General features: G+C 38.6%; 1 protein-coding gene across 3 annotated transcripts in view; it reads left to right on the plus strand.

Moving 5' to 3' along the window:
• The window catches only part of TMEM117 (transmembrane protein 117), a 179,979-nt gene that overhangs the window by 24,987 nt on the left and 140,578 nt on the right, over positions 1-14,414 (plus strand). For all 3 annotated transcript variants that reach the window (XM_064731030.1, XM_064731039.1, XM_064731020.1), the window contains one exon: positions 1,330-1,462. In XM_064731030.1, coding sequence (XP_064587100.1) covers positions 1,330-1,462 — 133 coding nt within the window. The remainder of the gene's footprint in view (positions 1-1,329; positions 1,463-14,414) is intronic.

A 14,414-nucleotide genomic window follows, 5' to 3' on the forward strand; every position in this document is an offset into this window, starting at 1 on the left:
AGCCCCCCTCTATGGACCTGACACTTCTCTTGCCTCATGGTTTCCACATCATTCCAAAGCCTCAGCTTTTTCAAAGAACTCTCATCCTTCAACTGCTTAATCCAGAGTTCACATCCTACCTCTTCAGCCCATAGCCCATGTCTGCTCCAGGTCCTCAAGACTTGTTCCTCCAAACCTGCCTCTCCATCCATCTTCAGTAACAAATACCAGTCCTGGAATCTTCCTGTCTGTCTGAATGAGCGTTTCAAACTTTTTGTTATTTTCTCCCACTTGATAGCTTCCATCTGTATCCAGCCCTAATCAATGCTAAATGTGGACGGTAGTAGTTCAACAACCAGCTGAGAGAAATTGCTTTCATTCCAGACCATTTCACATGTCAGTCTGCTATATCACTTCTCTAGACACTTCCTGTTCAGCTCCTCATATGACTTCTGTTCTCCTTGTTTTCCCATCTTCTCGCACCAGACTGCTCTGTCTCCTCGGTAGATATTGTCCTTCAGCTTGCTGCTTGAATTATCCCTTGTCTTCCTTTACCCCCTCTTGGCTTCTGCTGTGGCACTCTCAGCCTTGCAAAAGCAAAGTCCCATCTCTTGTGCTGCTGAGGTTTTCAATACTCTAAACAATTCTCTAAAGGTAAGAGATGACAGAGAAGAAAAGCTAGCTCAGGAAAAATATGTTTGCGGCAACAATATCATAAAAGTTTCATCTAACACAAGTGACAAGAATAAGCAGAGCTTCTTTTCCAGTGGCAAGACACACCAATATTCTTTGAAAAAAGGTATTTTTTGCAGAATGAAGTATAATACCATATCATATGATTAAAGTGATTAGGTCTAAGAAAAACATTCAGTACAAGATTCTACACAGACTCATAATTTGATTACCAAATTAAATTAGGGAAGTAAATAATATTTGTCAGTGGACATACCTCAAATAATTCACACTGTCTCAGACATGAAGAGCTGTCTTGGACACGAAAAATAAAATTGTGTATGAATCACTAACCTTTTTAAGCACTTGAAATGCATTGTTGTGGCCTGTGGTCTTTCTCATCATCTCTTAAAAATACTGATATTAACAAGTTATTGTTGCCTTTTCCCCCCCCCTTTGGATTGCAAGTAATTTGTAATTTTGTAGCATTATCTGTTCATGCTGAACTACAGAAAGGTACTTCATCTGCATGATGCCAAGTACGTCCTCCTCACACACTGTGGAATAATTTGCTATAGGAAGAAATACAGTTTAGTAGTTTATTTTGGTTTTATTATGATGTAAACATGTATTTACTGACTGACTAAAATACACCGTCTCATAATTGTTGTACCATAGGTCGGTTGCTTCGTCTGAAAATGTTTCGAGAGGACCATGGGTCTTGGATGACGATGTTCTTCAGTACCATCCTCTTCCTCTTCATATTTTCTCACATCTATAACCTGATCCTCATTATGGCAGGGAATATGAGGTAGGTTCCAGAGTTTATTTTTGTCTCTTTTACTCTAGAATATACTTTACTGTAAACTTTTTTATTCCTCTGCTTTCTGAATTTAGGTAGAATAGTAATTTAATTGGTTAATTAGCCCAGAGGATTAAAGTATTAGTTATAAAAAATTGAGTCCTAGACTATTGTTAGCAACTGTTAAATCATAGTAATAATGAATATTATGCTTTTTAAAAAAAAAAAATTAAAATTGTAGCTAAACAAATTTGATTTGAATTAGGGCTGAGTGGTTTACAAGATTAACCATTAATTACCATTGTGCCTGGGGAGGAAGTTTAGAGTTAAAAGTAGTTGAAATATCTAAATTTGAGGAAGCTCATGGATATTAAATGGGTAATATAGTTCTGCTTTGGTTATGTACAATAATATTTGCTGATCCAATTTGTTTAGAATATTCTTAATTTTTTTCCCCATAAGGTGCTCTGAGAGAGCAAAATTGTGTTTGGCTGAGACATGAACAGCCATCTATTATATATGGATTATTTTAAATGGACCACTTTATAATAATTTTCTGTCTTAAGGCCTGCTTTCTCCTATTATGTCGGCACTTTCATGTGTTAATTTTCCTGAGAAAATCTATATTTTTACATATCTAATATGTTCAAAATGAGTTCATTGGGAAATACCCCACAGCAACGTTTTTTATGAAAAGCAAGATAGCATCTAAAAACTTCCCAGCAAGGAATAAGAAATCCAAAGAACTTATGAGTTGAAGAACAATGCAGGTAATTAAATTCCTTGTTCCTAGCAGAATATCAGAGCCATACCAACAGAATGATGATGAGTAATGGGTTGTGGTGTGGTGTGGTACAGATCTTAAGCATGTCAACAAAAATGGGCAGTGTTCAAAGTCCTGTAAATAATGTGGCATAAAGCAAAAGGTGAGTAGGAGGCAGACTGCCTGTCACTGAATGAGCATAAGCTCAGACCAGCTGGGATGATCATGAGATTGTGACATGACTGAATGTATTGGTTTGAGGCAGGCAGGTAAAGCAGCAGACTCATCGACTGTTTTATGAAACAATCACAGTAATGATGTGGTAAATATGAATGCTCAATAACAGGTGGACTAATTAGTAGGTGGGGAGCATTGCAGGTTTCTGGCTTCCCTATTTACATAGTCATACTATTATTGGCATCATGTTAAGTTTTTTATTTGGTCTTTCTAATGTTCCATAAGCTAAAACCAGCTAGCTGTTAGACAAAGCACTAAGAGTCTTGAAAGCCTGACTCATGTCTGGAAATCAGATTTCATTTGTCCGTTCACATTCCTGCTTCCTGTCTCTGCTACAAGCTTCCATTAGCTGCTCTGAAGAGACTGGGTGGCCATCAGCATCCACATCCATGGAAACAGGCACAGCCTTGTACTAAAATAGCTGTGTCAGACAATGTGCCCTCTCGCATTCTGTGGGGTGAAGCCTCTTCTTTCCTGGAGCTTATGCCCCAGCTCTAGATGGGTTGTGATTCTTTTGGCAGGTTCACCATAATGTCCTCATGGAATTACATGGTTTTCTTCAAAGTGGGCTGAGGGCTCATTATAGACATGTTGGCTCTCCATTCCAGGAAGAAAGCATATGGAGCAAACAGTTTCAGTCTCAAACAACAGAACTTAAATCATCAGTAAAACAGAGCTCTTGGATCAGTCCTCTCAAAGCTGGGCTAGAACAATGCGTAGTACTTTTGAAAAGAGGGTTTCTACAACAAACGTTATCAAACCCAACTACTCCATGTTGCCCTAATGAGGTGTTTCAAGGAGTGCATTTTTTTTTCCTGAGTAAATGTAATCCTTATGAAAGTTATTTGCTTCGTGGTTTGTACTTCTGTGCAAAAGAACAGCTCTGTCTGTATCTTTTGCCACCGTGCCTTGCTGAAATGATTGTCACCAGAGAGCCTGGTTTCCAGGATGAAGGTCAGAGTTTGCCTGCATGAAGGTTATGGTGTTTGTGCAGAGAAACTGACCTTTGAGCCTGTGGGCTCCTAGGAAACACAGGCATCCCAGATTTCACATCGTTCAATACAAGAGCTATGAAAGCCTTCCTGTCTACAAGACTAAGTGAAAAATGTTCTTTTTTTTTTTCCTGCCTTTTTTTTTTGTTTTCTGCTTGCAATGTCTCTGGATCACCTTTCCCTGGGTTCTGGCACCAGAGGGATTCTGACAAGTTTCTTTATGTCAGATGTTTGGTCTCATCAATGAAAATCCCTTTCTGACACACACGTGGGAAAGTCATACATCCTGCATTGTGGCAGCATGGGTGACTACAGCAAAAGCCCTTTTGAGGGCTCAAGAAACCTGAAAGCTCTGTCAAATAACCATAGCTAAAAAAGGTATATTTTACAGTTGCCAAAATTTGGGGATTTTTAAAAAGTACTTTTTAAAGACATGTCACATGTGTCTTAGTGCAGCACACTTAAAATAGTGTGAGTATATCCCTTAAAAAATGTAGCACGAGGAACTTGAATTAGCAGGGAAGAGCACAAGCTGAATATTGTGTTCAGTTCTGGGCCCCTCACTACAAGACAGACGTTGAGGTGCCAGAGAAGGGCAATGAGGCTGGTGAAGGAGTCATAAGAGAAGTGGCTCAGGGTTTGTGTATTCTGTAATAAAGGAGACTTAGGGGGGGACCCTGTCACCATCTACAATGACCTGAAAGGAAGCTGTAGTGAGGTGGGGTCCATCTCTTCTCCCAGGCATCTGACAGGATGAGAGGGAATGGCCTCAAATTGTGACAGGATGGTGTGTGTTGAATATTGGAAAAAAAAATACTTCACAGAATGGGTCGTAGAGCATTGGAACAGACTGTCCAGGGAAGTGGTGGAATCACAGCCTCTGGAAGTGTTCAAAAGAGGTGTGGCTCTTGGGGATATGTTTTAGTGGTAAATACACTGGTTCTCAGTAAACAGTTGGATTTGATGGCCATGGAGGTCTTTTCGAGTGTTAACAATTCTATAATTATGTGAACGAGTTGCTGGTATTTGAATTACATTGTACAGCTGTCTGCTGGGTGAAAGCATGACTATTTGAAATAAAAATCTTGTGACCCATTGGAATGTGTCATTTTAAATTTAAAGTCACTGTTTGTTTTTTTTTTTTCTGTGATGTTGCCTTTTAGGTACTTCACAGTGTAAGGCACTAATCCACTGATCACTAGTGTAACGTCAGTGTTCTTGTAGTCAGAACTGAATATCTGGTGGCCATATCTGTTATCAAAATGCCATTGAATACTTTTTTAAAAAGTGAGGGACTTGGGTGTACATTTATTATCTTAGGTCATTTAGATTCTTAAAATTAGGCAGTGATTTTGGCTGTGTAACAGATGAGCATCATGGCTTATTTATTAAAGGCTGTATTTGAGACATAAATGAAAGGAGGAAACTTTCATTTTTCTATATCAAAAAGTGTCTTGCGGCAAGGCCACGTGGTGGCAGCAAAGGGCACAGTTTAAGATGCTAAATCCCCTGGAAGTATATGGGTATCCTCGCTATCAAACTTTTTTTCTGGGTTTTTCTGTGCCACAAGCAAATTCAGAGTCCTTTATTTATTGTTTCTTTCCTTAAAGGAATTTCAGGCCTGGAAATGTCCAGGGACTGTCCCATATTTTTGTCATTTATGTGTGACTTTTGTACGCTTGGCTTACTGAGGTATTCCAAGCCTGTACCTTCTCACATTGAAGTTTTCCCAAGCATATTGCTTTAAATAGAGAATATACCACCAAAAGGAAATCCATTTTCTTCTTTGGGAGCCTGCATCAGTAAATTATACTTTGATGTTTAACGTTGCAACACAGTGATGTCCTTATCATATGACATCCAAAAATCAAAGTTGTGACTCTTGTGTCAAAAATGTCAGCTATCTTGTCCTAGATGAAGAGATTTGCAGTTGTCCAAAGGATGTTCAGGTGCATCATTATTCAACACTGCAAAGTGTCATTGAAATAACAGACACAAACCCATTTTCTCTTTAGCTGCAAATTGTCACATTGCTGTAGCAATAATACAAATTGTTGGGATTGTCTTCTTTGAGCATTCCATGTGTCAGGAGAGGGTTTGGTGTGAATTTGTTACCTGTGCTGTCAAAAGGTTTTGGTTATTCTTATTAAGCACTAGGAGCGAGCACATATTTTTTGGTGTAGTTTTATCTTCTCTTACTGCTCATTTCCTTTGCAGCAAAAAGTGTGGAATTTCAATACATTTTGCATTACTTGCAGAAATTCCTTAGGAATAGCAATGCAACTTTAATTAATTTTAGTTAGAGTGATTTAGTGGATTTGGACCCAATTACAATCTGCATCTGACGAATGCCTGTACAGAGGGCTTGCATTTCATTTGTCAGGCTGAAACAAGGAATCATTGGTAAATTTAAAAGCCACAATAATAGCTTTCTATTAAATATTTTACCCTTATCCAAATTACTTACTGCTTCTTTTCCTTTTTCCCCAAGATACAGATTATTGTGTCCCTGGAAATGTGTATTTATTCAAAGCTTAAAAGCTACATGTTGTTCAGGATTCTGTGCTTAAGTTTGATTGCTCATTAGAGTCAAGGATTAGTCATCATTAGCATAATTTTAGAACAAGGTTTAGGGACAACACAGATTTGGTCTGTTTTCCTAACTATGGTTACTGTTCTACAGAACTCTGAGGCCCACAGTGGATCTATATTAGGCCCCCAGTATACTTTCATAGCTGTGTCTACCTGGCCATATGTTTTGTGGGCTTTATTTTGATGTGTTCTCTGTGTATATTTGGTGTAGCTGTGTATTTGTACTGTAGTCATGCTCAATATTGGGCAAAGATTATAGTGTTATACTGTGAGCTTCAGAAAGTTCAAGCTTTTGTGAACTGCTGGAAGGAAACGTTCCAAATCTGTAAGGCTTCTGTGCTGTTCTCAGACATTAATCCTTTGGGGCCATCATTCTTTCTCAAAATGTGAGTGGAAAACAGGAACACTCTTAGAATATTTGTAGCTTCTAAACAGCAAAAACTGTGACAGGTTTACATTATGTAAAAGTATATAGAGGCAGAAAGTTTATTATTTCTTATTGTATTATGGCTATACAAATTATGGATGTAAATTATTGCTCTCAGAATGCAGTCTGTAAGAGATTTACAAATCAGCCTTTTTATTTCAGGTCGTCCTCCCAGCTGGCATCCTAAGGGACAGGTGTCTAGTGAGATCCCAGCAGCAAGAGATACTGTATTTTCCAAGGCACTGTAATTGGAAAGTGTCTTGAGACAGGATTAGTACTTGAAAATCAAAGTAATTGAAAATTCCAAGCTAGTTCATGGTGTTTCAACATTTATAGCTAAACTTACTCCCAAAAAAACCTTACTTACTGATCAAAAAGCTAAACTTACTGGTCAAAAAGTACCTCTCCATGTGCTAAATCTGCCATATTGCTTTTGTCTTCTGTGAAGTAGACTTCATCAAACTTTTCCTTCTCCTAAGCCAGGAAATGGCAAAGAATAGAAAATGCTTAATTTATGTGTGATTACAAGATGATGATTCTGAAAACCCAAACCTTTTAATGACCAAAAAACTCATTCCCCAAACCACACTCTCTGCAGAGAAAGGGCAAGGGAGGTCTTGCACATCCCAAAGCACGTGGCCTAGAATCATCATAAATCCCAGGGAGGATGGTATCCTAGGACACCAGAGCTCTCTTGTCCATAGAACTATCCCAGGACTACCTGCTGGTTGCTGGTATCAAAGGCTGCCAAAACTCCTGTGGCATAATTGGCTCTCTCATAAGGCAGGTCAGTCAGGGTGACAGCAATGTTAATCACTTGGATAGAATGACTGAATTAATAAGAATTTGTGGAGAACACCAAACAGTGAGAAAAAAAAATCAAAATCAAATTATTTTCCTGTAAACTCTTTTAAAAAGCTTACAGGCAAAGGCCAAACCACAGAATCTCAAGTGACACATACCAGTTTTGGAAGGAGTTCTTTGTCAAGATACAGGCAGAAGACGCAGCTTGGGAGTAAAGTACTTGTCATGTGGCTGACTGAATTAGTCTCAGGTACTTGCAGGTGTTTAGGTAAGAATTATGGTTGTAGCACTGTTGTAAAGCCCCTTCCTCTAAGAGCTTTTTTCCTATTGCCCAAAATCAATGACTCTGGTTCCAGGAAGGTTCTCACTGATAAGAGATGCCAGAGGGAAGAACTGCACGTGCTGAGCACAACCAGACCTGTTAGCTATGAGCACCAAATACAGAGGATGCTGGAGGCTGTACTGGGAGAAGCATGGGAGAGACAAAGGCATGTCCAGCACCAGAGGGGTCTTGTTCAAACCCTAGACAGAGGGACAAGTAGCACTGTGGGGAGGGATAGAATGTAAGAGAATAGTGTAAAGGTAGTCTCACACCTGAGGAGCTGCAGCTGCACCAATCACCAAAGATTAGGAACAGGCCTGCCCTTAACAGGCCACAGCTGTGTCCAATAAGAACACGAGTGCCACAAAAGAGTGGGTTAGCTGGGTGAGGAGAGAGTTGGAGTTTGTTGGTTGTGCTGTGAGAAATCACTGAGAAGGTATGGGAGCTTTGCAATACAATGACAACAGCCTTGTGGCTGTGTCCTAGCTGTCCTGTGGTGTTGCTATGATGTGCCTGTGGAAATGTCTTAGGGCTTTACAGACTCATTCCCCTTTCCTCTTTTCAAATAAATTTCCTTTCCAGTGCTAGGAATAAATGACTAGGTAAATTGATCACGGCACAATGTTATTAAACCTTATGCAAAAGTTAATTGATGGCACAGATGTTACAGATTTTCTTATTTCATACTCCTCTGTATTGAATTGACATGTAGACATTGAGAGTGTTTTCCCTTAACCACACTAACCTTGCTGCTGTGGCATTGTCCAGTAGGATTATGTGAGAATACTCTGCTCCAGCAGCTCTCTTGCCATTTCAGGAGTTATAGCATCACTGCTGTGTTCATTTCTCGTCTTTGCTCATGACACATGCGAGTTGAGTTCCCTGAAGACTGTAAAATACTTTTTCCTAGCCTAGATTATTGAGTTCCAAAGAGAAGAACAGTCTGTGGAACAAGTTAGTGGCTTGCCCTGTGTTTGCAGCTCATGAACTGAGGCCACATGTCTGTGGGTAATATCTCTGTGTAGAAGGTCCAAAGACACCTCCTGAGGCCTGTTAGGGAATAGTCCTTTTGGAATGGTCTGAGCAAAGCATAGTTTCTTCTTGTCTAGGATATCATGTTTTTAGGTCATCTCACCTTGAACTAGAAAATCTGTAAAGCTGCAATCTGCACTTCTAGGAGGTTTTTATTTTCTAGGGAAACCTAAAATTGAGGTTTATCTTCTGAGAGACCTACTGCCAATTTCCTTTAGCTGAGGAGCTGGTCCGTTACTGTAGTGTTTGCTTTTAGCTTACAAGAGGACATTGAGATAAACAGTGTTTCAAAAATAGAAATTTAGTAATGAAAACTTCCATTAAAATCAGTTTTTTAAGAGGAGAAGTCTTCCTGACACTTTTTATCCTTCTTAGTTTTGGCTGAAAACCCTGAAGATACCAAGAACATGGAATAGATAATTCTGTAGCCCAGCTGCCACCCTAGTGAGCCATTTGCTTGCTCTAGGTACTGCTGCTGTATTCTCTTTTTTTCATGGGAGCAGAGCTGGGGAGAAGAGCCCCCTGTCCCCAGCATGCCTGGTGGCAGCAGATGGGAGCAGCCTGGTTGCCTCTTAGGCTGATGGGAGGGCAGGCTGCAGCTGGGATGAAACATGAAAGCCATGGCAGGGAAGTGAAAGAATTGGAAAGTACAGGAAGAAATTTTGCAGGCGTTTGGTGTCCCCTGGCAGCAGCAGCAGCAGTGGCAGCGCTGATGGGATTCACCAGATTTGGCTCCCGTGGTGCATTCAGCTCCCACAGGTAATGAAGGATGATGGGTTCTGCCCTTCTCATACTCCTGGATGCATCAACTGCCTTGTGCTTGCAGGTGACTGCTTGTGTGAATTAAATTGAGCATTTGAGGTAATTCTTGCCAGATTATGGCCCTAATGCTATAATGCCAAAAGTTAAACTGCTCTTGCTAGAGAGGGCAATTTGAAGTATCTGGGTTTTTTTTACCGTTTTGTAGTACAGGGCTAATGGAAGAAAACAGAAAAACGGGTTTGCTTTCTGAGAAAATATGACTTGAGCTCTTTAAAAACATTTAAAATTGAAGTCCCTCCCAAAATTACATGCATTTGTATGACACATTTTATTGTCATCTTGAAAAATTACTGCACAGACATTTTTATATAAATGTCTGAATTTAGCAAGTAATAATGCATGTCTCCCTATTGTTTATCTGATGGTGAAACCATCAATCACCCTAAAAACACAACTGTAACAAAGATGAGTAGTCAATTTTAAAAATATTTACAGGCACTTTTCAGCAATTGCCTGTTTTCTTGGTCTTCTTCAAGAGAATCTCAAAGTGTGATGTAAATAAAACAGCACTTTAGTGATTAACCTGCGTAGTTAATGCAGGTTGTTTTTAAAGCAGGGTATCACTTGTAGGTGACACCTCTTCATTAATATGTTCATACCTCTGCAAATCAGCAGACTAAGAAATGTGCTTGTACATAGGAAGTTATAAATGTTTGATGCCAATTAAAAATGGACCACCTTTTTTCCAAACTAGAAAATGTGGTGGGTTTTTTAAATCAAAATCTTCTGGGTTTTTTTTTTAAACCGAGGCTTATGAATGCTAACATTTTGTTTGTGAAAGGGAAGCTGTGAACAGTTTTTGAGTTTCTAGAAAACCCTCAGGTATATTCCAGTGGGAGAAAAATGCTTAAAATATCTAAGTGTTTTAATCTCTAGAAATGACATGGACAGATTGGAAATAGTTACCAGACTGTAAAGGACACAAATTAAGGTGGTAGAGCAATACTGTATCTCATTCCTGCTACTTGCATTATCTTATCTGATGCTTACCTAGCTTAATCTAAAATGAAACTAGCAGTATTTTCACTATGGAATTGAACTTGAATCCTTAGTCTTCTCTTAGCAATACTCATAGTATGGAGAAACCTTCATACTAGGCCCCCAACAGGAAAAAAAGACAGGAAATTTGTGGAGGGAGGAGAAATTTTCAAGATTTGATACAAAAAATTTAATCTACAAAAGTATTCAGAACTTTAAAGGCATTTTTGCTTTATTTATTTTTTTCCAGTTGATTACTCAGATTGCTGTTTTTTTTCTCTCAGTGAGTCTTCATGCCAAATCTTGAGTTCTTTAGTCAGAATATGCACTAGATGATCCAGGAATTTTTTGCTTGCTAGTAGCTGTAGCCCTCCACTTTCTTTTGCATGTTAACAAGAAATAGTGTCTTAGAATGTCTTCAGTGTTTTTCACAGCATTACACATTTTGAGCATTTAAGCAAACTCTCCAGGTTTTGAAGTAAGTGGTTTTATTTGCTGTGTAGTAACAGTGTACAAAGTTTTGAGGCAGGAATTACTCCTTTTTTTTTTTTTTTTTTTTTTTTGTGCCAGAACTGCTTATTCTGTAGTTTCAGCACCTGAAGGAACTTCACATTCAAATGAGTAGCCAAAGCTCCAGCAAACTGAAGCAGATATTTTCAATAAAACATTGAGTACTTACTTTAAGAAGTTAACAAGCAGTCTAAAATTCAAGAACTCAAAAATAAGTTTGAATAATATACAGATAACTACTTGTGGTGGTACCAGATGGCAGGAAAAAAATGCTAAATTAAAGAGCTTCTTTATAATTAATGTGCCAAAAGCTTTCTCCATGTTATCATTCTTCAATTAAATTTACTGTTAAACCTTTAAAATTAGGCTGAAAGTTTCAGTATTATTTAGACAGAATGCAGTTACATCTATTCTTGTCCATTCTGTAGTAATATTCTTTGAAAGAAGGAAAGGACAGTATATTTTAGTATGTAAGTGTTTGTGAATTGGTACCTGAAAAAAAATATATATAGATTGAGAGGAATTGTGATATATTGCTGTTTCTGAAAAAAAAACGAGAACATACTCTTAATTCTACAGGCATATATCTTTCCTTAAATTCATTACTGGCTGTAGTTATTTAAAGAATTTTTCTTCTTTTTAAAAGTATGCAAGTCTTTTAATGCAATTCATCACTCTTTTAGGAATGAAAGAACTTAAAAATAGCCGAGTGCAAGAATTCTGAATTTGCATGCTGAACTGTTACTCATATAGGCATGCAAAAAAGTTAATGTAACTTAGGATACCAACATTTTCCAATCCAAAATTCTTCATGTGATGATTTCTTACAGAAAATCTCTAAGTATAGGTTAGAAATGTTTTGCCACTTACCAATGTTCACCTAGGAAAAACATAGGATAGGAATTTATTTTTAGAAACATTTTTGCTGTAACATGTAATCAGCATGACTGCGATGGAGAGCACTGCTGGTTGTAAAAATTATAATGAAACATTAAAAATGACACAGTTAGAACCTATCTAAATGGACTCAACCTGTAAAATGAATTGTGATAAAATGACTTTCAGTGACACATGCTCTGAAAAGTGGAGTCAAGATGGACAATAAGTTCTGCTTCTTTCAGGTGACCCATTGTAATACCTCAAGTCTATGTAACTCATAATGGTAACTGAGAACATAAGTTGGTGCTGGGTAACAGCAGCATTTGGCATGTGCAGTGCTACATTTAGTCCCACAGAGAAGAATAAATGAGAATAGACTCAAAAGAACTTTGCCTAGCCTTGAAATGCTTGTGAGGCTAAGAAAGGGAATATTCCTTTAGTACTGTGCTGCAGCAGGAGGGTGATGCCTTGCTCTGTATGAAGTGCAGTGAGGGACCTTGCAGAGGGCTTTTGTTTTTGTCCTAGAGGAGTGGAGGCTGGTCCTGTGTGCACTCCCTGGGTGACAAGCCCACCCTGGAGCAGTGTGACAGCAAAGGCAGAAACCTGCAGTTGTGACTGTGACCCCAGCTATGAGGAACCTGTGTGTGCTGTGATTCCTGGGCTTAGTGCTGGGGCTTGCAAGACTGGCTTGGGACTAAACAGAAACAACAACAACAAAAAAGAAAAGCCAGATTAGAGACTTCTGAAACATATCACAAAAGCCTGAAATTTTCCAGGGCTGAAAATACTCTTCTTAACCTCTAGTCGTATGTAGCATAATGTAGCACTTGGGGGTCACAAAGATATTTTCTAGTCTTTTTCAGAATGGTTTTCTCACAGCATTTACCTGCTAGAAGTATTCCACGCTGAAACGATTTCCATATATGCATGCAATGAGGTGAATGGAATTAGGATAGGAAAAATGAAGAAAAAAAACCCCTGCCAGTACAGGGACACCAAAATTCTACAAGCTGGAGCATACCACCATCCCAAGCCATCTGTCTATGATCAGTTCTTGTGACTCAGAAACACTGATCTTTTTAGATATTTCAGTTTTGGACTTTTTCAAGTAGGAACTGTCTTACCTCCTCAAGGAACTGTAGAGTAAATGCTCAGTTCTCATATTGGTAGGGTTGAGGAAAACCTTGTTTTTAATCTATTGCTGAAAGCATCCTGTATTTCCACACAGTGGATGTTAAGATCCAGGTTCTCATAGTTTTGTTTTGCCTTATGTTGTAGCTCCATAAATGCAACATAAGCATTAAATAAGCAGAGTGCACACAGTGTCAGAGATATGTCTTGAATTTTGTAGCTCCAAACATCGCAAAGAATTTAATGTTCTCATCTGTTATCATTAGTTCCAGCTGTTTTTCATTAAAAATGAGAACAGAGTGAAAAAGGCTATTTAAAAAAAATTGTTTACCACACAGTTATTCTCAGGATTTATACATTAAAATTACAGTAGGCTAGGGTAGAAATCTGAAATGTTTTTAGTACCTCGGTGATGCTTCACCTAAGTTTTCCAGTTTTACCCCTTCTTCTCACCTTTCCTGAAAAAAGAAAGCCAAGGAAGGAACTTCCTTATTATGGAAGTTGTGTCAGACTTCAGGACTGCAGGGGGACTGGGAGCACACTGCTGAACATGATTAATGGCAAAATAGTTTAAATAGATCATTATTTTGTGAAGGTCTGCAATTTCCTGGTGTTTTTTTGAAACAAAAGTGACTGGGTAAAAATTTCCTGTATGTAAGTAGTCTTGTCTATAAAAGGTTAAGAAAGAAGCTGAGTGCATCTTGTTACAGAGAATAAAGTTGTCAAGGAGTATTTAAGACACTGAGTATATCAGGTTTTAGTTGAATCAAGTTTTAGTATGATTTAAGAGGTCTGAAGTGGGCAAGGTGTAGTCTCAAGAGAAGGAAGAGAATATCAAGTGTCCATCAGGGAGTGTTTCTGGAAGACACAGCCTTTGAAAAGGGGCCCAGGTCCCTAAGCCAGCTGGATTAGAAAAAAACATGATAAACTGCCTCTTGCCTGTTTGCAGCTGACTGGTGTCATCTGAGAAGGGAGCCTGGCCTTAGTGTTTTTATCTACCAGCCCACCTTTCCAGGTGTGCCCAAATGTGCTGCCCTTTACTGGTGCTTCAAATTCAAAACAAACAGCATGGATTGCACACAGAAGGAAAAAGCAGTGATAGGTAGAAACCCATTCTTTCTGTTGAGGTTTTTTTGGTCCCAATGAAAATTTCTAATCAGTTTCTATTTTCTTCAGACTGGTTTCCCGATCTATAATTTTCAGGCTGGGAAATGCAATAAGAAAAATACATTTTGTTCATTGGATGTTAGAGAGAGTGGGGTGGGTGGGTCATCATGATAAGGAAAACTGGGTAGATGTAGCACAGTTGGCAATACCTATACCTTTTAACTGGTGGTTCATGCAGAGATTTTTGCTTCCATGAAAACTACACTGAAATTGTAAAATAAGTATTAAGACAGCTAGAGGGCACTGTGGCTAAACATTTGTAATCTGCTATTTACCAAGATCTGATTTATTTGCTAGACATAAAC

The sequence above is a fragment of the Zonotrichia leucophrys genome, chromosome 1A, assembly GCF_028769735.1.
Source record: "Zonotrichia leucophrys gambelii isolate GWCS_2022_RI chromosome 1A, RI_Zleu_2.0, whole genome shotgun sequence".
Classification (NCBI taxonomy): Eukaryota; Metazoa; Chordata; class Aves; order Passeriformes; family Passerellidae; genus Zonotrichia; species Zonotrichia leucophrys.